We start from the raw sequence: 24,779 nt of genomic DNA, 5'->3' as shown, positions 1-24,779 counted from the left end.
ACTGATAAAAGTATACAGGACACAAATGATAATATGTGGAAATGTCATGACCTTGTGTAATGATTTGTTTTGATGGCATTAAAATATTTGTTTCCACCACATTCCGAATTATCAAAAAATATGCTTAATTCATGCTTTCCATATTCTGAAAAATCTGCACAGTTCATTTACCGACATTTAAATTTTGTTTTGTGCTAGAATTTTTTTTTACATTGTACAGCATAGTAGCCAGCATGATTGTCACATAAATCCTCTCCCTTTGTAGTCACAGAAAGAAAAGTAAACACCAAAATGCCTGGAAGACAAACCCTGATATTTGACCTCTGTCTTTGAATGCAAATGTGACAAGATAAGAACAAGATTAAAGGCCTGTTTACAGAAATTGTGAAAATTATGGAAGAATGCACTTAAAATGGTTTGGGCAAGGAAAGGGACGAACTCAAGCTGGACAGCCTAAAACAAATAAAGCCAGCAAACAGAAACCAAGCACATGTGAGTTACAAAGCCAATGGTAAGCAATGGGCGGAATGCATTCCCAGTGAACCTTTCCAAATATCCCCAAGATGTTGTTAGCAAACCAGACAGCTGTGCTGTCTGCTAGGCTTTGACCCAAAAGCGGTCTCCCTTGCATTCCACTGGAGGACACAGGGAAGCAGACAAGAGAAAAATGGTGGGATGATCAATCATGTGCCTGAAAATGTCTGATGCCAATGGCTGGAGGTTGTGGAGCTAAAGAAGCCAACGGCTTGTGGAGTTACATCCAAAGTCCATTAAAGTAAGTTCAGAAGACTCTAAACCAAAAACAGAAAAAAAGGCTTGGCAACCCATTAACCGCCTACCCTCTTGACACCTCCATCCCACATGTAGTACTGACAATGTGAAAGAAGCAAGTCATTCTCCAAAAACTCCATTCTAATTGCATAGTATCTAAATCTGTTAATAGGTTTAGAGAAGTGATGTGACCTCCACCTCACCAAGCTTACTCTGGTTGTTTTTGGAGCTTTCTTTGTGTCAAACCACTCTTTCTTTGCATTTATCTTGTTACATTCTTTACACTTCCACTGCTCCTCAGTAGCAGATGCACCCTTTTCTCACAAACCATCTTCATCCATCTAGCACTTTCCAAGATGGAGAGCAGTAGGCCATTGACTGAAGTGAAATTTAGAATGACTTCCCGTTGACGAACTGTGGCGAGAAGCACCAAATCAATAATAGGATCGTGATGCTCTTGAGCTAAAAAATGGAGTCTCTGCATACAAGTCAGATGTCATTCAAAGGGAGGATCAATGCATGGATGTGAGGTAGGTGTGTGGTGGAATGGCACCCTGAATGTCTCTGCTGTCGACAAGAGTTCGGGCAGCTAGAACAAGATCACCAACGACAAGGGCCGGCTGAGCAAAGAGGAGATCGAGAGGATGGTGCAGGAAGCAGAGAGATACAAAGCAAATAATGAAGCCTAGAGAGAGAAGGCTGCTACCAAGAACTCAGTTGAATCCTATGCCTTCAACATAAAAAGCAGTCTGGAGGACGACAAACTTAACTCCTTCGATGCCCATGACGAGCTCAGCTCGTGATGAGCCACGGTGCTCGTGTGCCCATGACGAGCTCGAGCAAAGCTCGTCATGACCGTTAGAACGCTCGCACGCCGGGCTAATTCCCCTGCTGTGCCAGCGTTCTATGAAAACGGGTGTGGTCATGACGAGCTCAGCTCGTCATAGGCACACGAGCACTGTGCTGCATGATGAGCTGAGCTCGTCATGAGCACAGGGGCGCAGTGCGCGCCCCCCTCCCCCCAGCACAGTGGGGGAATGTGCCCGGCAGCAAAGGTGTCATAGACAAGATCAGCAACGAAGAAGATCTTGGACAAATGTAACCAGACCATCTCCTGGCTGGGGAGCTACCAGCTGGCAGAAAAGGAGTATGAGCTCCAGCAGAAAGAGCTGGAGAAGGTCTGTAACCCCATAATCTCAACACTCTACCAGGGCGGGATGCCTGGGTGAATGCCCGGTGCAGACTTTGGCGATCAGTGAAAAAGGACAGGAGTCAACCTCCTCGCAGGTCGGAACCCGTATTCCTGATTCATTCAGTGACAGCGCCAGATTAATCCAGACGCTGCCCTGGCATCAACTAGAGAAACCTTACAGATATATTCGCCAACCGAGACGGTTCCCGTCTCATACTTATGATGATACTTCCGTTCACCTGAATTCATTGACCCTTGACGACTGGCAACCACTTAGAACCAGCGCTTATTTTAAACTCAGCACTACAACAATCTGTCAACCCTGTCCTGAAGAGGATCCCAAATGACTGTGGATCGAAACGCCATCGACACTGCAGCGCAATTCTTTGGCGCACTTCAACTTTTGGCTCATAACTGTGTCCTAGTGCAAATTGAAACAATTTGAATTTATTCTTGAGCCAACACTGTATATATTTTTGTCACTTTGCGCCGTCTACGCTGTTCACTCCGTTCACTTGCGTCGTCACTTTCACTTGTATTTATCACCTTGTCACCAAGTGCCATTTGGGTTGTCACATGAATGCTTTCATGTACAGTGCTGCTTTATAACTGTATCTCCATGTGCATTTATCCCAAAAAATTGGTGAATAACAAGCCACACACTAATGAATTGAGTCTCCTTGTTTTCCTTCGCTTGTAATGCTTTCTGCATGCACAATTTAAATTGCCTTTTCTACTGGTACCTATTGGGACATTGTGTTCTCTATAGACTTTGGCGATCAGGCATCATGGGGTGGTGCCAAACCTCACCCTGCTATTGAGGAGGGGGATTAATCTAACAGAGACCTTAGCACTTTCTTTCACTTTCGAATGACTAATGGGCATGTTAACTCACACTTGTTCAGTTTTCTGCCCCCAAATTATGACTTTACTAATGTGATTTCAGTAGGAAAATCACTTTTTTTCCCAGCTTACGTTGACAACATAATATACATAGGTCCAGCACGTACTAGTTTATCTCACGCTAAGACTTAGTTTGATGGCCGTTTCAAATTTCAATTGTTGTGCTTACTACTTTTAATTAGTTATGTTGAACACTTTATTTCATATTGGTATTTTAGGTTCTGTCATATTGGTGAATGGGTTTAGAGAGATAATCTTTCAAATATATTTTTGTTTAGAAAAAGACTACAATAAAGCAGCAAGAAATTATAATGTTTTCACTTGTCTAATATCAGAACAGTTTGCTCATGGTATTAAATTACGAAGCAGGGTTAAATGGCAACTAAATTACTGGTTGGTTGGTGGGTTACATGTGGGTGGGGATCTGCAGCTGGTGGGGTCTATAGCTGTTTATTCGAGACTGCCTGCTGTTATTAGCTCGTGTTATGTTGCAAATGGTTATGCATACATTCAAGGAGCTATTGATGTTGTGACTGTTTCTCTTTGGTGCTACCATTGTTTCATGGTAATTTGTAAGAGGCTACATTCAATGAAGTAACATGGAGCTCCATTTAAAAACGTTTGCTGTGTTAGTCCAAACAAAAATAACGCTGCAAAACATTGCATTTTTAATGGTACTGGACATTGCAGTTTCACTATATGCTAAAAGGGCCACCCGGGGCATCCACTGATTGTGATGGTTCCCCTCTCCACTTCCCATGCCTGCTTCAGGTGTACACGCATCTCCACTGCTCATGCCTGCTTCCATTTGCCAGCCCAGGTGGCATTTCTGACACAACTGGAATGCCAATACTGCTCTTCAAGGTGCACCACCTCGGTTCACCTACACTGTGAAGGTGTCTGCATCACTGCATGGGGTCTGATTCAAGAAGCAGACCATGGATTTTTGATGGGCTCTATTTTTGGTGTTCTTGTTCAGTGTGATTTTGGACCGCATGAAATTCTGTTTAGCTGCAACACACAATACCATTTCGGGAACAAATGTGCCTTGGGAGAGGTGTGGCGCAGCGGGCGGAGCGGCTGACTCCGGAGCAAGGGGCTCAAGCTTTGATCGCTGGTGCCCGCAGGCAGCTCAGCTCAGCCCCCTGTGTCTCTGGGCAATAGCTCACCTAGGACCAGATGTAGGTCGCCCAATACCGGTCGGTAACGGCCAGAATTACCGAATTTCGTCCGTTACCGACCGGTATTGTGCTTTTTAGATGTAGGTGGCATTTTTTTAGGATTCAGTATTTTACCGAAACGGTAATTTAAGGATTCTGTAAAATACCGAATTCTTAACATACCGATTTGGTAAATTACCAAATCCAGGATGTAGGGAGCACTCAAGTTGGTGCATTCCTCAGTTAAGGATTCGTTATTTACCACCAACTACAAGTTAGTGGTAAATAATGAAAACCTTTGAAAAAGCATTTTTTTTTGCTTTTCCAACAGTGCTAGGTGGCAGACATACATGCCCTTAGGGCATGTATGTGTGCCACGTGTGCACCCATACACAATTGAGGGGTGCAACAGGGTGTCAAAGTGACACCCTGCCACCCTTCAATGTTTTCCCCCTTTTACCGAATCGGTATTTATCGATTCTGTAATTGCCTCCAGGCCCATAGGAATGAATGGCAATTACCGAATCGGTAAATACCGATTTGGTAATTACCGAAACTTACTGATTCGGTAATTTTTCACGAAAAATTACCTACATCCCATTTACCTATTCTTAAATACAGAATCGGTATGATTCGGAATTTAAGAATAGGTAAATTGAGATTACCTACATCTGGCCCTTAATCTCCCTGATCCCCTGCGCTTGAAAACCCCTAAGAGGGTGATATGCTCGCGTTTTACAAGCCGGAATTAATGTTGTTATTATTATCAGATGTTAGAAAATGGCACAATGAGTTGAACATCCGCAGTCGATATCCCTGGATGTTCTAAAGTTCAGAGATTGGATCTATGATTTTTTTTTTGCATCAGTAACACACCATTTACAGCATTGACTATCGTATTATTAAACAGTAAAAAAAACTATTATAGGAATGCTCTTATTCATGCAGTCAGTGCACCTATTGCAGGCATCTGGGAATCCTAGATTGTCAGAGGTTAGAGAGCACCAAAATATGTAACACTTAAGTTCCTGAAGTGAAACTGTAGAGCCCTTCAGCCTAAAATTGTGCATGTTTTGAATGAGTAAAACTAAGGAGGGTGTGTCGTAGGTAGGGTATATTAAATATAGAATTCAATAACACTCTAAATGGATTTCACGTTTCAGAAAAAAATAACCTCTTTTAACCCCTTGACTGCGGGACTGTTTCCCCCGCTGTGCTGGTGGGCGGGGGGGCGTGCACATCGCCCCGGTGCTCATGATGAGGTCAGCTCGTCAAGAGCCACGGTGCTCGTGTGCTCATGACGAGCTGAGCTCGTCATGACCACACCCGTTTGTGTAGAACGCTCGCACATCAGGGGAATTAGCCCAGCGTGTGAGCGTTCCAACGGTCATGACGAGCTGACCTCGTCATGAGCATAGGAGGGGTTAAAACCAGCCCGTTGCTAAATATATACATGCTAAGTGCAGTTTAACACCTTGGGTGTTTTTCAAGGGCCCTGTTTGTAACATGGAGTGAGTTTGATTGTAGACACGCCTATGGGCGCCTCCGATGCACAGGTTTGAGCAGTAGGCAGCGTGTAAACATAATAACCACCACCTGAAGGTTCCTCGAGAGATCAAATCATGATTTATTGTCTAATCTGCCAGATGTCCTTCCTCTGAGGCCTACTGGGGACTTGACACCCTTTGACTGTAGGGCCTGTGGACGCATCACTCAGTGAGCTGTCCTGAAAAAACCCAAATGTTGCTGCATCTCTGTTTGGCCACAGCATGATTCAAATGGGTTTTTAAAGAAAACAAGTAGCAAAAAAATGATGCAGGTGCTCTCTGTACAGGGAATAAAATTACCCCTCACTCTGGTGGAGTTACGCCGGAGTTCAGAGGTACACTTCTAAGGGCCTGATTCTGATGCGGGTTGGAAAGCTTCCCGACCGAATCGGTTTGGAAATGGTTTCCGACCCAACCGGATCTGGAGATTCGCCCGACGGAGTACGATGCATCTGGATGCTTCCAGATACGATCTGGTTAGACTCCCATTGTCTTTAATAGGAGCATTTTTTCCTAACCGCATCATAATTGGGCCCTAGGTTGGGAAGACACGTTCCCGATCCGAATTGGAAGGAGCAAATGCCATTAGGAGGCCTTCCTAACCGCATCAGAATCAGGCCCTAGGTGGGAATGCTTTCCTACCCGCATCAGAATCAAGCCCTAGGTGGGAAAGCTTTCCTAACCGCATCAGAATCAGGCCCTAGGTGGGAATGCTTTCCTAACCGCATCAGAATCAGGCCCTAGGTGGGAATGCTTTCCTAACCGCATCAGAATCAAGCCCTAAATTTTTAAGTCGCCCCCCAACCCTGTGCATGGAGTTCATGCAGCCCATATGCACGCCTATCTACCTCAAGACATCTCCGTCTCTAAAACTGTAAAGTAGAACAATTTGCATTTACACCACATACAAAGATGACTAGACACCGTCAGCTTAATGTTTTATTATGAGGCTGATTGATCAGTGCCACATGCTCTGCATCTGCATCCTTCGGTGTGAAGCACAGCTCCCAACCAATGCTGCTGCTCACTTATCTGTATCTGACTATGTTTACGGGAAACACTCTGGGCTGCAGCATGCTTACAGCTCTTTTAAGCTTGCTCATTGGGGGCGCGGGGATGGTGAGTTCTTTTGTCCAGACCACAGCTGGAGCCCCGGACCTTGCTGTTTGTTCCAGTGAATCCCTTCGTCACTGTGTGCGCAGCATTGGTCTGCCAGCGTCCTGTTTCAGGTTAAATACGGAAGCGCCATGATGGGCTTTTCTGTACTGAAATCCATCCATACTGTGCCCTGTATGGAGTGGCAACTTTTTGCAAAGTAAACACTGCACACATATGAAGACACACAAGTAGAGACCAAAGAGAATGAACAAAAAAACAGACTCCAGTAATGGAATGCACAGCAAATGTGCAATAAGAAACAAGATGTATAGCCCTGTAACAGGGCTATAAGCACTAAACCCTGAGAACTCTCTCAAGTGCTCCAGTTTGAAGACAAAAGGAGTCCCTGAACAAATGTTAAAATGGTTACCAGTGTATTTAAGTAGTACTTAGTCCCTGCTGTTGGGGAGTGGTAAACACACAAGAGGCATGACAAATGCATGCAATGGACAAATGAGAATGAAGAATAGGAGAGTGACAATGGAGCCTGCAAATGGGAAGCCTTAAGGTCAGTTGTAGCCTACAAAGTAGATACAACATGTCTCGAAGAGACAGCGCAAGTGCTGTCTAGCCGAGACCTAAAAATGGACATTGTAATGGGGCCCTTATATGGTTGTCCTTTTCATCTTACTAGTAAAAACACTGATTGATTCTGAACAACGAATTAGAAAAACATTAAGTTCATCTATGTCTGCGATTTAGTTCCTGGTTCTATTTTACATGTTTTACTTTATCTTGCATTTCCTATGCCTGTTAGCTATACTTAGAATGTTGTCTTTTTTGTATTTTTTTTCTCTATGTGACAGTTACTTTTGTATAGCCTTTTATCCTAAACAGCTGACAATCATTGACGAATAGTCCTGGCTCGTCTTAGTGCATTTAATTGTAATTGCATTTATAAAGCGCTTACTACTCATGATGAGGCTTCGAAGTGCTTTTTGTCCAGTAGCACGATACTTCCAAACCCAAAAAGAATTACTGGGGAATTAGTATAGGAATATATCAAATAAATGTGAGCGGTCTGCATGAGAGTCTGTTATTTTGAGAAGGATAGTGGAGGGATAGAAGAGATAAGGGCTTGCATTTATATAATGCTTGTTACCCCTGATGAGGCGTTGAAGCACTTTTTGGAGAGTAACACACTACTCCGACACCCAACAAACAGGATTAGTGGTGAATTAGTATAGGGAAATATGAAATTAATGTGAGCAGTGGACATGTGAGTCTGTTAGCTGGATTGAAAGGAGTTGTTGTATAATCTATATGTGTAATATATATGGATGCAGTCACAGAAAACTCATAAAGCCACCAAAATACCTGTTAGATGGCACTGTATGGGAATCCCAAAAATTTAGTTTACATGTTTAAGCCACACCCTTTATTACACAGGCCACGCCCCTTTTAGAGACCACCACCCACCCTTTTTTCATTCCACTTAAAGCTCTGATTGTGGTAACTATAAAATGAGAGGATTGTTCTATTGTATAAGGTTATTTGTAAAACTTACGCCCTTCTGTCTCCAAGTGTGACAGTAGATTTGTTTGTTAAATAAATGTGCAAATTGACTGGCTGCAGCTTCATCTTTGCACATAGCAAAGTACACAGCAATGAACACCAGCAAGAGAGTAAAGATGGAAAAATACCCTAAAATGGGAACATTTGTTGTATAACATAATACAACTAGGAAAGTGTATAAAAGTTGTTTACATATGATGACTTTTCCCGTTTACTGCTTTGGTTTATTTTTCAGTATTAGTGTACAATGACATAGTACCGATAAATATGATAACAAACTTGCGTCCCCTCTAAGTAGCGTCCTGCTGACCACAGTCATCTGGAGTTTGTGGCCAAATGACTAGTAATTTGCCCCAAGCTGTGTTCAGTTAAAAAAGTGCAATTATTATTACTTTTTTTGTACCAAATCCAATCACAGGTAAATACAATACTAATATGAAAAAATATTTATAAATAAGTTACTTTTCTCTCATTGTATATTTATTTTGTTCACTCCGCACTTTGGCATGAAAATGGTCAGTGCTTCTACAAGAACTTACATTGTACAGCGGCTGAGTATTTATAACTTTGCAAAGCATAATACTATGGTGTGTTTACTTTCTCACTACCATTCACTTTAAAATTAGAAGACATACATGTTCATGTGTCTCAGAGTGTTTTTTAAGACCTTCATTGCACTTCAGACCTTGTGCAGGGATTAGTGAGTCATTTTGGTGAGGTTTGTCTTTTATTCAAACTGCTGCTAAAGACAAAGAAATGCAAGCAAATATGAATTAAGGTCATAATGGGTTTTGATTAAAAATATGTACTTGTTCACAGCCTGCAGGTGTTGTTTGTAGCATAGACTTATTTTTCACTTAGGTGTATGTTATATTTTTTTCAGAAGGAAACATGCAAGAGAGACTAAACAACCTGGAGGATGCCATCAAGAAACTTCAGTCTGACAAATCTGTGGGTACGTACAACTAAATTGATTGCTTTAGTCAATAAAAAAAAGTCCCTCAGTGATGGTTACCCAGAGCCGAAACATGTTGACCACATTATGTAGACATAGAGGATTCTCATAACCAATGTTCCCTCTAATTTATTTCATCTGTGTGCGGCAGTGGAGGGTCTCTGTGCGCTGCAACCATGGCTATGTGCTCCAAGAACCGAACCGCGCGTGTCTGCGGCGCCAAATGCCACTTGTTTTTGGTGCCCTTCTGCCCTCTGTCCCACTCGTTTATTGTGCCTTTCTGCCCTCTGTCCCACTCGTTTTTGGTGCCCTTCTGCCCTCTGTCCCACTCGTTTTTTGTGCCCTTCTGCCCTCTGTCCCACTCATTTTTGGTGCCCTTCTGCCCTCTGTCCCACTCGTTTTTGGTGCCCTTCTGCCTTCTGTCCCACTCGTTTTTTTGCCTTTCTGCCCTCTGTCCCACTCGTTTTTGATGCCCTTCTGCCCTCTGTCCCACTCGTTTTTGGTGCGCTTCTGCCCTCTGTTACACTCGTTTTTGGTGCCCTTCTGCCCTTTGTCCCACTCGTTTTTTTGCCTTTCTGCCCTCTGTCCCACTCGTTTTTGGTGCCCTTCTTCCCTCTGTCCCACTCGTTTTTTGTGTGCCTTTCTGCCCTCTGTCCCATTCGTTTTTGGTGCCCTTCTGCCCTCTGTCCCACTCATTTTTGGTGCCCTTCTGCCTTCTGTCCCACTCGTTTTTTGTGCCTTTTTTCCTCTGTCCCACTCGTTTTTGGTGCCCTTCTGCCCTCTGTCCCACTCGTTTTTGGTGCCCTTCTGCCCTCTGTCCCACTCGTTTTTTGTGCCTTTCTGCCCTCTGTCCCACTCGTTTTTGGTGCTCTTCTGCCCTCTGTCCCACTCGTTTTGGTGCCCTTCTGCCCTCTGTCCCACTAGTTTTTTTGCCTTTCTGCCCTCTGTCCCACTCGTTTTTGGTGACCTTCTGCCCTCTTTCCCACTCGTTTTTTGTGCCCTTCTGCCCTCTGTCCCACTCGTTTTTGGTGCCTTTCTGCCCTCTGTCTCACTCGTTTTTGGTGCCCTTCTGCCCTCTGTCCCACTCGTTTTTTGGTGCCTTTCTGCCCTCTGTCCCACTCGTTTTTTGTGCCTCTCTGCCCTCTGTCCCACTCGTTTTTTGGTACCCCTCTGCCCTCTGTCCCACTCGTTTTTTGTGCCCTTCTGCCCTCTGTCCCACTCGTTTTTTGTGCCCTTCTGCCCTCTGTCCCACTCGTTTTTTGTGCCCTTCTGCCGCGTGTCCAACTTCAATTTTCCCTGTTTTTGTGCCCCTTTTACCTTCTGTTCCTCTTGTGTCCCCAGCCGCTGTGGCCTTTTGTTTAAGTATTGCTGTTAATCAGAGCCCCTTCACGGGCTCCGATTAACAGAAATACTTAAACAAAAGGCCACAGTCTGCCCCGCGCTTTACTAACAAAAGCGTAGAGACAGTACACGCTGTGTTTAGAAACTGTCTCTACGCTTTTGTTATTAAAGTGCGGGGCAGACTGTGGCCTTTTGTTTAAGTATTGCTGTTAATCGGAGCCCGTGAAGGGGCTCTGATTAACAGCAGTACTTAAACAAAAGGCCACAGTATGCCCCGCGCTCCCACAAGATCCACAAGCCCCACCAGCCCCCGCCACCTTACCTGCACTCCTAACGCCCGCTCCACCGCATTCCTAAGTGCCTAATGTTCGCACCGCTCACTTCTTTAAAGCGGCCGGCGGCGCGAGTCTCAAGCCCGTGACGTCCTGTGTGCGCGGTCACGTCGGTGCAGGTGCGCGCGCGCGCGCCGTAGAGGGAACGTAGCTTATAACCCACTGTCTGCTTCTTTTTTACTATTGTGCTTGGGCAATTGTATTTAAGAACACGTATATATCGTCATCCTTGTTTGTAAGAAATAGAGTTCAACAACATCTACAACAGACAACTGTTAAGAGATCAAGGGAGGCCCAAGTCCTCCTCAGTATCTGCTTTTCATATATAGACTGACTTGTAGGGTATACCGTGGGTCCTTCAAAACCTCTATAACCCCCTCTGATTTCTGGTGATATTTGCTAATGAAGCCGCAGAGAAAATTCAGGCAGCTCACTCTCACACACAAATACATAAAAAAATCATCATGGGCTATCTAGATTAAATCATTCCATATTTGACAAAATGAAGCTATGTTAAAACTATATTAACTCACAGTTTTTATTGCTTAATCAGATACATACATTTACACATAAAGACGCTAGCTGTGGATACTTTTCTTTCATACTTAGGGAAATTACTTAATTTTATGTCCTTGCAACATAATATTGTATGAAGCCCTTGTCTGTGCCCGGATAGTAGCCCTGGGCAAGTGCAGACAATACAGTCCAAGGGTTAATTTTCTTATCTGCAGAATCTGAACTCATGGTTAGAAAGTAATATCCAGTCTGGGATGAATTTGAAGAGTGGACTAAAGCCAAACCGTAGCTTTGTTAGTTTACTCTTAACCACTGCTAAATACTGATCATTTAAAAAAGCTACATGTGGGTATATTTGTACCTTTCCAAGCATGGCTCTGTTTTCAGAACTTTTCCACCTTGTTCAAGTTACGTGTAAGACACTGATTCACTATATATATTTAAATGCGTTTTCCAGAAAATGATCAACACACACTAATTCATTAAATCAAGTCTACAAGAAAAATATTGTTAGACGTATGCGATCGAATTTTAAAAGATCCTTTATTCTTTAAGTCTGCACAAGGTAGCTAACGCGTTTCGTCCTTTTATAGGACTTCTTCAGGGCTTGAACTGGTATTGTCCATATGTACTGGTGGTGGTGCTCCCAAATTTAAGGGCAAAGAACCTTGTTCTGCATCAGAGGTAAAGCATTTCAAATGGTCATTCCAAGGTGCTGGTGTTTATGCTCCAAAATGTGAGGGCAAAGAGTCTCGTTCTGCCTCAGAGGTAAAACATTTCAAATGGTCCAGGCATTGCGAGGTAAGTTTTATTCCTAATCAAAATTTTCAGGCCAATGTCAGACTCCACATCTATTTAAATGTGGTCAAAGCGACAAGCCGCCCTCCTCCGACTCTTCTCTATCGATGGTATCAAAAAAAGAAAAGAACAAATTACATGCCTCACATCTTACTTTAGCTCCGCCATTATCGTTTTAAATCTTTCTCTTTCACTATATCAGAAACTGATACCATAGTCTCTTCTCAAAGAAGAGATCTCAGTGGACTTTGTCGCATGTTTTAAAGGAGCGCCTCACTGGGAACTGGAGAAATCTGGCCGTCATTGAGCCGGAGAATGTGCCTTAGAAACGGCAAAGAGCTCACTCAAAAATTTACTTTGGGCTCCATCTAGCTCAAGGACCGCGAAACTTTTCCGTAACAAGAGCTACTTATGGTCAATGAAAACCATCCTGAGCGACTAACATTATCAGTGTTGTAATAGTGGCCACATCAGACAGGATTATATTGGAGGCCACTGTGTTTAAGATTACCAGCAGTGACCATCTCCATGCATCAGGGACGGTCTCCGGCAGTAATGTGAAAAAGGCTTCGTCAATGCAGAATGCCTCGATGTCCCTGCCACTAGGGTAATAATATTAGTAATATGTTTTTCTGACCATTTGTAGACTCTGGTACAGCTTTGTTCAGGTTTTGAAGAAGACTTAAGCAATTGTATATATATACGCCTCCTCTGCCTGTTTTTATTTTAAAAAAATATCTCCTTTAATAGTCAGGGTATAATGCTCCCTTTTACCTTTCATTGTGAAATGTCACTCCTAGACAAAATGGCCGCCGTGTATATTTTTCATCAATTGAAAACATTCAGAGCCTGCCAAAAAAATACCTGTGCTCCATTTTGTGTTTCAGAGCTGGTCGAGAAGACGCTGCAGAGTGTGAAAAATGCGGTGGAGGCGCTGAGGTGTGACCTGCAAAGGATGGCGAACAATGGTAAGAAAGAGGGGCTTACTCGTAGGCAAAGGAACGCGCATGGATGGGCGGGGATGTGACCATCAGACTGATGACAATGGGTTTGAAACTTGTCCATCCAGTGGATGGGTTAACTTTGCAAGCATTGGTGCTAGTTGTCCCTGGAAAATGGCGACTCACACATACATCCAACGGTAGCTTTAGAATCCTTTCCGTCGCCAGCACTGGGGAGGAAGGTGACTGCCTGAAGGCAAAAACTGTATGTTCCATCCAAAGAAAAAATTGTTTTGTCTTGTAAGGGACCACAACATCACTGTAGTGTATTCATGCACCTAGTAGTTAGGGCTACTGAAATTATACAGCAGGGAGCATTGCATTATGCGGCAGGGTTGACTAAATTATGTAGCAAGAAAATGATAATTATGCGGCATAATGCATCACATTTTATGATAGTATTACTTCATTATTTTGACACTGTTAGACATAGTTATACAGTCTTGGCAAAGATTTCACCTTATTGGTACCAGTTTAACAACCAAATACAGAAATAATTAAATGAAAGTTGATCAGTTAACTTTGTGAATGGACTTCACCTGTGAACGAACACATGCCACCCCGGTTTTACTAACTTTTGATCAGTTTGAGCTAGAAACTAGTTGTTCTTAAAATCTGCACATTATGCAACAGATGATGGATTCAGAGGAAAATGCCTGTAGACACGCGTTATTTCAGTGGCCCTGCTTATAATACCAACAACATGTTCTACTGAGGGACTGGAACGCCAAAACCAATGCCCTCTGAAATGCTGAAACTAACACTTATATTTTAAACATATCTTTCAAAGGCTTCTCTGTTCAGTAAAATAAATTCTGTAGTCACGGGTGTGCCTCACATATTCTCCCTCGTTCCTATTCTCCCCCCGTGGGTAACTTGTGGACCTTGATCTGTACGGCCGACCCGGCCGGGGGGCGCACCACCGCAAGTGCATAGCGGTTCTGAAGCTGGTTAAATCTACAGCGGATCGGACCTCTCTGGCGCAGATTTGAACGGGGGAGAATATGTGAGGCACATCCGTGACTACAGAATTTATTTGACTGAATTGCAGCCATCAGCCCACTGGGATTTAATTGGAAAGACTACCAGCCCCAGAATGCTTCATGGATATGTTTTCTCACTTGAGTGCAATTGTCACAATAAAAGAGGGACAAATACTGGTGTCTTTTTGTTGGTTGTCATTCGGTAGCAGAGAAGCCTTTGAAGAAGGGAGGATCCCGAAACGCGTCAGGCTCTGCTGACGCTGGTTGTGCCTTTCTCTCCTCTAATGTGGAATGCGCTGATTGAGGAGTGAGCCCTGCCTTTTGGGTAACTTGTGGACCTTGATATATATATATATATATATATATATATATATATATATATATATATATATATATATATATATATATATATATATATATATATATATATATATATCACAGCTCCAAAACCTAAGAAAATACCCAGCCGGGTCATAGGACAAATAAGCACTCTCGAGCACGGCAAAATCTCTCAGCAGGGCGATTTATTTCAAAGACAACAGACGCGTTTCGGGAGAGCCCTCCCTTTCTCAATGTTCAAATCTGAAATTCAGTGCGCGGCGTCATTTTCAATGTTTGCACAACATGCATGGAAACAAACAAAGGACTAATTCATTTACGCAGCATTGGGCGCCATCTTATAGTGTATGTTTTCATCACAATTTCACATGCGTTGCTATCAGTTTTATAACACCAAAATACTGCCGTGTATCGGCAAAAGCAAAGTCTCATAAACCAAACCAAAATATTATACAAAATCTTAGTACATTTCATGGCTGGAATAACAATGCATTGTTGAGAAAAACTCAACTCCCGAACAGAACACAAGACTATAATGTGATAAAGTCGGACAGAATCCAAGACTATAATGTGATAAAGTCGGACAGAATCTTGCCGTGGATCGGCAATTGCAGCCCACTAGGACTGCCACAACTTCGGTGTAATTAAAAAACTGAAGCAATTCATCTAGCTGAATGTTGCTAATAATAGCGTCATTCATCAATAAGAACGAAAGACAAAAACAAAAACACTCGGAACATTACTAAGGACATGTCATAAGCATTTCATGCAATGTTGGAAATTCAATATTCGACTCGAATATATTTCATAACACAGAAATACACATTATTAACCCAAATGTGAGGCCAGTTCTTCTCCCATGTTTAGGCCTCCAGGTGCTTTGGTCTCCAGGTCTATGATATAACGAGACTCTAGTCTCCTGAGTGTGAGCAATCTATTGCCCCCTCTCGGATTATCTGCTACTTGGTCCAAACAAAAGTATCTGAGAAGATTCCTGTCACTATTGTGTTTTAAAGAGAAATGTCGGGCCACAGGATACGTAAAATCTTTATTTGCAATGGCCCGCATGTGTTCTAATATCCTCAATTTGTCAGGATTAATGGTGCTTCCAACGTACCGTAACATGCAAGGACACGTTAGACAATAAACTGCAAAATCTGTGTGACATGACATAAATTTAGTTATCCTCCTCCCATTCTTCATACCTGGGACGTGGTATGTCAATGTCCTCTTGCTTGCTACACATGCTTTGCATTTTCCACAAGGGAAAAAGCCTTTTGCATCCTTCAAAGTGCCCAATGGTTTCTGTATGGGCTGCAAATAGCTATGAACTATTTGATCTCGCAGAGATCTGGCCTTCCTAAAAGTAATTAAGGGTTTGTTGGGAATATCAGACCCTACAATCTGATCAGATTTCAGAATGTGCCAGTGTTTGGACAAGATGGATCTCAGTTTGGAGGAGTCGGCAGCATAAGATGTTATGATGCGGAATCTTCCTTCAGCATTGGGACCTGTTTTCTTATCGAAAAGATTAGCACGGGGTATTTTCCTTACCCTATTAAGGGTCTCATGAAGGCTTGAAGCGTTGTAACCTCTCATTAAAAATCTCTCTACGCATTCACCTGCTGCTTTTTCAAAATGTACATTTTGGCTGCAGTTGCGCTTTAACCGCAGAAATTCCCCGTAAGGGATGTTTTTAATCAGTTTGCGGGGATGACCGCTGGAAGCGTGTAAAACGCTATTTCCAGCCGTGGGTTTGCGGTAAAGTTGAGTGCAAATGCGTCCCTCATTGACACTGACTTCTAAATCTAGGTAATTAACCTTTTCACTACTGATCTATATGGAAAGAAAAGGTTGCCCTCGAATGAATCCGCACACCAAGCAGGTAAACACAAATTTATTGAGGGTGACAGCGTAGTAAGCAGGCAACCAGGAGACAGTTCAGTTGCCTGACGCGTTTCGGGCCGTGCGCCCTCCTTCACAGGCCTCCAGATTTAGCAAGAAGCTGGCAGTCACATGACGCTATTTAAATTACATTGAGAGTCCCGCCCATCACAGGCTGTCAATTAAAGTGCATGTTGGGAAATGCAGTGCTGCCACGTTTCACCCCAGTGGGCTCAGCTGCTAAACCCCATCATTCCACCCAAGTGGGTTGCCTCACGGGCTGCCTGCTCACCGCCACTGCCGTATACTGCTCCCTCACAAACGGTCCTGTTTGTCCGATGTTGATAACACTCCATGTTATCACGGAGCCGTTTCACACAGCGGTGCGGATCCGCGACTGGACTCGCCGCAATATGTGGAAAGAAAAGGTTGCCCTCGAATGAATCCGCACACCAAGCAGTTAAACACACATTTATTGAGGGTGACAGCGTAGTAAGCAGGCAACCAGGAGACAGTTTAGTTGCCTGACGCGTTTCGGGTCGTGTGCCCTTGTTCACAGGCCTCCAGATTTAGCAAGAAGCTGGCAGTCACATGACGCTATTTAAATTACATTGAGAGTCCCGCCCATCACAGGCTGTCAATTAAAGTGCATGTTGGGAAATGCAGTGCTGCCATGTTTCACCCAAGTGGGCTCAACTGCTAAACCCCATCATTCCACCCAAGTGGGTTGCCTCACGGGCAGCCTGCTCACCGCCACTGCCGTATACTGCTCCCTCACAAACGGTCCTGTTTGTCGGATGTTGATAACACTCCATGTTATCACCGAGCCGTTTCACACAGCGGTGCGGATCCGCTACTGGACTCGCCGCAATATATGGAAAGAAAAGGTTGCTATCGAATAAATCCGCACACCAAGCAGGTAAACACACATTTATTGAGGGTGACAGCGTAGTAAGCAGGCAACCAGGAGACAGTTCAGTTGCCTGCCGCGTTTCGGGCCGTGCGCCCTTGTTCATAGGCCTCTAGATTTAGCAAGAAGCGGGCCGTCACATGACGCTATTTAAATTACATTGAGAGTCCCGCCCATCACAGGCTGTCAATTAAAGTGCATGTTGGGAAATGCAATGCTGCCACGTTTCACCCCAGTGGGCTCAGCTGCTAAACCCCATCATTCCACCCAAGTGGGTTGCCTCACGGGCAGCCAGCTCACCCCCCCTGCCGTATACTACTCCCTCACAAACGGTCCTGTTTGTCCGATGTTGATAACACTCCATGTTATCACGGAGCCGTTTCACACAGCGGTGCGAATCCGTGACTGGACTCGCAGCAATATGTGGAAAGAAAAGGTTCCCCTCGAATGAATCCGCACACCAAGCAGGTAAACACACATTTATTGAGGGTGACAGCGTAGTAAGCAGGCACCCAGGAGTCAGTTCAGTTGCCTGACGCGTTTCAGGCCGTGCTCCCTTGTTCACAGGCCTCCAGATTTAGCAAGAAGCTGGCAGTCACATGACGCTATTTAAATTAGATTGAGAGTCCCGCCCATCACAGGCTGTCAATTAAAGTGCATGTTGGGAAATGCAGTGCTGCCATGTTTCACCCAAGTGGGCTCAACTGCTAAACCCCATCATTCCACCCAAGTGGGTTGCCTCACGAGCTGCCTGCTCACCGCCACTGCCGTATACTGCTCCCTCACAAACGGTCCTGTTTGTCCGATGTTGATAACACTCCATGTTATCACGGAGCCGTTTCACACAGCGGTGCAGATCCGCGATTGGCAGACACGTTCCGGGCCAACGCCCTCTTCAGTGGCAGACCCTGTGACAAAAACTTTTTTTGAATGTGAGTGGCGGCGGCGACTAACTTGGGTTTTACTAAACCACCAGTCCCAGAAAGCATTGCTTCAGGTGGTACACACCTGAGCACAATTATTGTGGGGATTTACTGGTGTTTGCAGCATGCCGTCATGTCACATGGTCTGCCACTGAAGAGGGCGTTGGCCCGAAACACGTCTGGCAGGAAAACCGAAAAGGACTTTGTTCGCGGCTCGTGTCCTTGCTTTGGCATAATTTCCTACCTGTAAGTGCATCCCACCTAGGGGCAACTCTTTCTTCTTTTTGAAAGCGGCCAGCCCGGTCGCGGAATTGCACTACCGTGAAATAATTGCGGGTCCACAGCTACCTTATTTGGGCAGCTAACTGTGGAACAGGAGGTGCCCTTTAATTGCGGGGTGCCTGCGGGAACATCGGCAATCCTTTTAAAAACTTTTTTGGAATGTGAGTGGCGGCGGTGACTCACTTGGGTTTTGCTGGTTCCAGTCCCAGAAAGCATTGCTTCAGGTGGTACATCTGAGCACAATTATTGTGGGGATTTACTGGTGTTTGCCGCATGCCGTCATGTCACATGGTCTGCCACTGAAGAGGGCGTTGGCCCGAAACGCATCTGGCAGGAAAACCGAAAAGGACTCGTGCCCTTGCTTTGGCATAATTTCCTACCTGTAAGTTCATCCCACCTAGGGGCAACTCTTTCTTCTTTTTTTTATATATATATATATATATATATATATATATATATATATATATATATATATATATATATATATATATATATCAAAGCTCACTCCCTCCCGGTCCCGGGTGGAAATAAGGACAGCACACACGGGAATTCTTTACAATGGCAACTTTTACTCGCACAGACGCGTTTCGGAAGCAGCGCTTCCTTCCTCAATGTTTGTTACACCGCAATGCGCGATTCGGCGCCATTTATTTCAAATCACACAAACGACTTGTATTGGCAAACATAAAGAGAGGACTGACGCATAAGCGCCATCTTGCTAATGCATTTAATCCTGCAAAAACATACTAGTGATTAAATAGTACTCTTTCATTCAGTGATTGCTAAAATTCATAATTATTTAGAAAAACCTCTCATATTTACAACAAGAAATTTACATAGTGGTATTGCCGTGGATCGGCAGATCCCTCTCTCATTAATACGCTGGGTAATGGATTAAAAATCTTGCCGTGGATCGGCCTGTGGCAACACAAAGGTTGCCATTTAAATTTCCAATAACCCCGTATAGTCATTTTTGCCAGTCAATGTCGCATGTTAAATTTTAAAATATTAACAAAGTTGCAAAATATTCCACAATAATCCTGAAAAAACAAAAGAAATAAGTATGTAGTGCAGTGTATATCAAAACAATCATCATCTCGTAGTTCAAGGCACTCAGTAGTGATCAATTTCAGAGAGACACTAACGTCAGAAACCATTATCATTTAGCTGTTGTTACTTTCATATTTACACTGGAAATACTGTGCGGCATTGTTATCTTTTAACTCCCTAAATGTACAGTCAATTCCTCCCCACAATTTAATCCCCAAGGGGCTTTTGTTTGGCAGTCTATGATATATCGGGATTCTAATCTGCGAAGTTTTTGCAGTTTATCCCCTCCCCTGATATTATCAGAAATCGCATCCAGGCAAAAGTACTGTAACTTGCTCTTGTGTTTGATCGAAAAATGTCTGGCGACAGGGTATGTAAAATCTCTGTTTACTATGGCCCGCATATGTTCCAAAATGCGCAATTTCACGGGGTTTATAGTACTGCCTATATACCTAAGCCCGCAGGGGCAGAGAAGGCAATAGACCGCAAAGGGGGAGGTACATGTAAGGAACTGGTTGATTTTCTTCTTCTTTTTAGTTCCACAACCCATAATTTCATAAGAATAGACCCTTTTGCTATTGGCACAGGCTTTGCACCGGCCACAGGGAAAGAAGCCCTTAGCATCTTTCAGATTACCCGTGCGTGTAGGGATAGGTGACAGATGGCTATGTACCAAGGTATCCCTCAGCGAACGCGCCCTTTTAAAGGTAATTAAGGGATTGGCAGGTATATCACTCCCTATTATGCTGTCCTTTTGCAAAATATGCCAGTGTCTTTTTAGGATGCTCCTCAATTGTTGACAATCTTTGGAGTAAGGTGTAATCATCCTGAATTTTTCTATGTTAGTAGAGGGTTTATGCTTTTTAACAAACAAAGTCTGTCTGGGTTGTGTCCTTACTCTATCCAGAGTGTTCTGTAACAGTTGCCTGTTGTAACCCCTAGCCTCAAATCTGTCATTACTTTCCTGTGCAGCCAATTCAAAATCATCATTAGTGGAGCAGTTACGCTTCAACCGTAGAAGCTCTCCATAAGGTATACTTTTGATGAGCTTCTGAGGGTGGTTGGATGACGCGTGTAGCGTACTGTTTCCCGCTGTCGGCTTTCTATAGAGGGAAGTTTGAATACTATTGTCAATCACCTCAATTCTCAAGTCTAGGTACACTGCGTCGCTTGTACTCGCATTGCCAGTGAAGATTAAATTACAGTTGTTATCATTCAACACTTTTACATATTGCCATGCTGTCTCTACTGAGCCATTCCACACTATGCACAAATCGTCGATGTAACGATACCAGGAGACGATACAATTTGACCACTGCTCTTTCTCAGGCCCCCAGGCCTCCTGCTCCTCCCACCAGCCCACGAATAAATTCGCGTAGCTGGGGGCAAAGCAGGAACCCATGGCAGTGCCCGACAGCTGTCTGAACAAATCATCCTGAAAGAGAAAGATGTTATTGTGAAGGCAAAATGCCACTAATTCCATCAGCATAACATTATGCTGGGCATATTTCAGAGGTCTCTTCCCTAGGAAGTACTGGATCGCCTTCATTCCCTGTGCATGCTCAATGCTAGTGTAGAGACTGGTAATGTCGAGAGTCAATAGGCAATATCCTGGTTGCCAAGCAATTGCTTCAATTTTTTCGATAAAATCGGCAGTGTCTCGAATATAAGACTTGAGACCCAAAACCATTTCAAATAAGAAGTGATCTAAGAATTTGGATAAATTCTCAGTTAGGCTGCCCATGGATGAGATAATGGGACGCCCAGGAGGTTTCTCCATTCTCTTGTGAACTTTTGGCAAGTAATAGAAAGTGGGGGTGACAGGATGCGTCGTTTTCAAAAAAAGATATTCTTCTGTCTCAAGCATCTGTTTATCATGCCACTTTTTCAGCAGTCTGTGCAAGGTTACAATACTAGACTCATATCTTTGCTTCGTTGTCAACTCGTAACAAGAACCATCCTGCAGTTGTCGCATAGCTTCCTGGACATAATCTTCGCGTGACAAAATGACCACGTTGCCTCCTTTGTCTGAAGGTTTACAGACTATCGATGTATCATCGGCCAATGTTTTTATCGCATTGCGCTGTGGTTCTGTTAAATTGTCCCGGTGTCCCCCAGATTTTTTATGTATGCGCATTCTTCTCAGATCACGGATCACCAACTCAGAGAAAGTGTCGATCATGTCAGTTTGTGTTGGAGGCACAAATTTTGACTTTAGTTTGAGACCGCTGACTGGGGCCTCTTGTTCGACTTCCACAGACCTTAGTCTCTGAGACAGGGTGTCTGGTAACGTTGGTAACACACTCCCTGTGTTTTCCAAACGTAGTTCTTCTAATAACTCCAAAGTAGTTAGTTCATTCACTTTCAACAGATCAGTGTCTTTATAGCGTGATCGAATAATTTTAGCTTCATCAGCAGTTGGTTTCGTCTTGAAGAATTTATGCCGGCGTAGTCTTCTAACGAATTGGAACAAATCAATTCTGGTCTGAGTATACTCAAGGTTACTGTCGGGACAAAAAGTTAATCCCAGTTTGAGGACTGACTCCTCCGATGTTGAAAGTGTCCTTGTGGAGAGGTTGATGATAGTGAGGTTGTCTGTTATATCCTCATGTCCTACCATCTTGTTCCCCTTGTGGCTCGTGTTTTGCGCGTGCGGGCCCCCGCACTCGGCGCCCTTCCTCTCCCTCTGCCTCTTCCGACCACCCCGTCTGGTTTTTCTTCTTCGTTTTCTGGGGGTTTGTTCTTTCCACCCCTCAACCAATTCATTCGGATCACTTGTACCTCCGTCTGAAAAGGGGTGTCTTCGGTTTGTTGCAGGGTTCTGGCTTCGTCCTCCGACTGCTCGCCCTCAGTAACCTCGGATTCTGATGTCTCCACACTCGTCGGTGCAGCCGCACCGGCAGCCTTGTTTTTCAATAGATCCTTCCTTGTTTGATCATACTTTTTAGAGAACGTGAGGACTCGACCCATGGCATAGTCCCGTTCGTCCCTATCAAATTTCTCTTGTTTACGCATGCGTATTTTTTGCTCATATTTTTCCAGTCGTTTCTTCATCTGGGCTCTAAGCTGTTCCTGCTGGTCTTTGTCTTCATTGGTCGCTAGTTCTATTTCCATGGTTTCAATGTCTTTGAGGACCTTATTCCTGTCGCTCCAAGCAAATTGTACCAGGATTTCCAGCATCCCCTCGCAGGATTTAGCAATATGTGCTGCCCAGGTTTCAAGAAGCTTAGGGTCCGGGTGTTCGTATGCGGGGATCGTAAATATCCGCAACCCTCTTGGCACTCTCTTCACTTCTATATATCCTTGGAGTGATGTGCCCTCCCACCACTTACGAAGCTTCCGCTCGTATAGTTTCTCTAGTTTACCAAACTGTGTGGCCAACTGGCTGGGAGCGTTGACTGTTTTGGTTTTAGTTACTGGTTGAGCGGTAATGTCAGGATTTTTGTTTTTAAACATTCCTGTCGCCAAGTCACGGCGTTGCGAGATGTTGAACATGCTGTTATTCTTAATGTTCGGCCCCCCACTCCCGGGTTGCCTTGTTCGTTGCACAATAATCAATTAAGATTCCCTGCGCTGGAGCCAGTACTGGAGTAGTGAGCGACAAGGGGAACAAGATGGTAGGACATGAGGATATAACAGACAACCTCACTATCATCAACCTCTCCACAAGGACACTTTCAACATCGGAGGAGTCAGTCCTCAAACTGGGATTAACTTTTTGTCCCAACAGTAACCTTGAGTATACTCAGACCAGAATTGATTTGTTCCAATTCGTTAGAAGACTACGCCTGCATAAATTCTTCAAGACGAAACCAACTGCTGATGAAGCTAAAATTATTCGATCACGCTATAAAGACACTGATCTGTTGAAAGTGAATGAACTAACTACTTTGGAGTTATTAGAAGAACTACGTTTGGAAAACACAGGGAGTGTGTTACCAACGTTACCAGACACCCTGTCTCAGAGACTAAGGTCTGTGGAAGTCGAACAAGAGGCCCCAGTCAGCGGTCTCAAACTAAAGTCAAAATTTGTGCCTCCAACACAAACTGACATGATCGACACTTTCTCTGAGTTGGTGATCCGTGATCTGAGAAGAATGCGCATACATAAAAAATCTGGGGGTCACCGGGACAATTTAACAGAACCACAGCGCAATGCGATAAAAACATTGGCCGATGATACATCGATAGTCTGTAAACCTTCAGACAAAGGAGGCAACGTGGTCATTTTGTCACGCGAAGATTATGTCCAGGAAGCTATGCGACAACTGCAGGATGGTTCTTGTTACGAGTTGACAACGAAGCAAAGATATGAGTCTAGTATTGTAACCTTGCACGGACTGCTGAAAAAGTGGCATGATAAACAGATGCTTGAGACAGAAGAATATCTTTTTTTGAAAACGACGCATCCTGTCACCCCCACTTTCTATTACTTGCCAAAAGTTCACAAGAGAATGGAGAAACCTCCTGGGCGTCCCATTATCTCATCCATGGGCAGCCTAACTGAGAATTTATCCAAATTCTTAGATCACTTCTTATTTGAAATGGTTTTGGGTCTCAAGTCTTATATTCGAGACACTGCCGATTTTATCGAAAAAATTGAAGCAATTGCTTGGCAACCAGGATATTGCCTATTGACTCTCGACATTACCAGTCTCTACACTAGCATTGAGCATGCACAGGGAATGAAGGCGATCCAGTACTTCCTAGGGAAGAGACCTCTGAAATATGCCCAGCATAATGTTATGCTGATGGAATTAGTGGCATTTTGCCTTCACAATAACATCTTTCTCTTTCAGGATGATTTGTTCAGACAGCTGTCGGGCACTGCCATGGGTTCCTGCTTCGCCCCCAGCTACGCGAATTTATTCGTGGGCTGGTGGGAGGAGCAGGAGGCCTGGGGGCCTGAGAAAGAGCAGTGGTCAAATTGTATCGTCTCCTGGTATCGTTACATCGACGATTTGTGCATAGTGTGGAATGGCTCAGTAGAGACAGCATGGCAATATGTAAAAGTGTTGAATGATAACAACTGTAATTTAATCTTCACTGGCAATGCGAGTACAAGCGACGCAGTGTACCTAGACTTGAGAATTGAGGTGATTGACAATAGTATTCAAACTTCCCTCTATAGAAAGCCGACAGCGGGAAACAGTACGCTACACGCGTCATCCAACCACCCTCAGAAGCTCATCAAAAGTATACCTTATGGAGAGCTTCTA

General features: G+C 44.0%; 1 protein-coding gene across 1 annotated transcript in view; it reads left to right on the top strand.

Moving 5' to 3' along the window:
- The window catches only part of LOC144799394 (asialoglycoprotein receptor 1-like), a 171,761-nt gene that overhangs the window by 112,910 nt on the left and 34,072 nt on the right, over nucleotides 1-24,779 (top strand). The window contains exons 7-8 of the mRNA XM_078670684.1: nucleotides 9,130-9,201; nucleotides 13,076-13,156. Coding sequence (XP_078526810.1) covers nucleotides 9,130-9,201; nucleotides 13,076-13,156 — 153 coding nt within the window. The remainder of the gene's footprint in view (nucleotides 1-9,129; nucleotides 9,202-13,075; nucleotides 13,157-24,779) is intronic.

Source organism: Lissotriton helveticus, chromosome 12 (genome assembly GCF_964261635.1).
Source record: "Lissotriton helveticus chromosome 12, aLisHel1.1, whole genome shotgun sequence".
NCBI lineage: Eukaryota > Metazoa > Chordata > Amphibia > Caudata > Salamandridae > Lissotriton > Lissotriton helveticus.
This window is presented reverse-complemented; position numbering and strand designations above follow the sequence as displayed.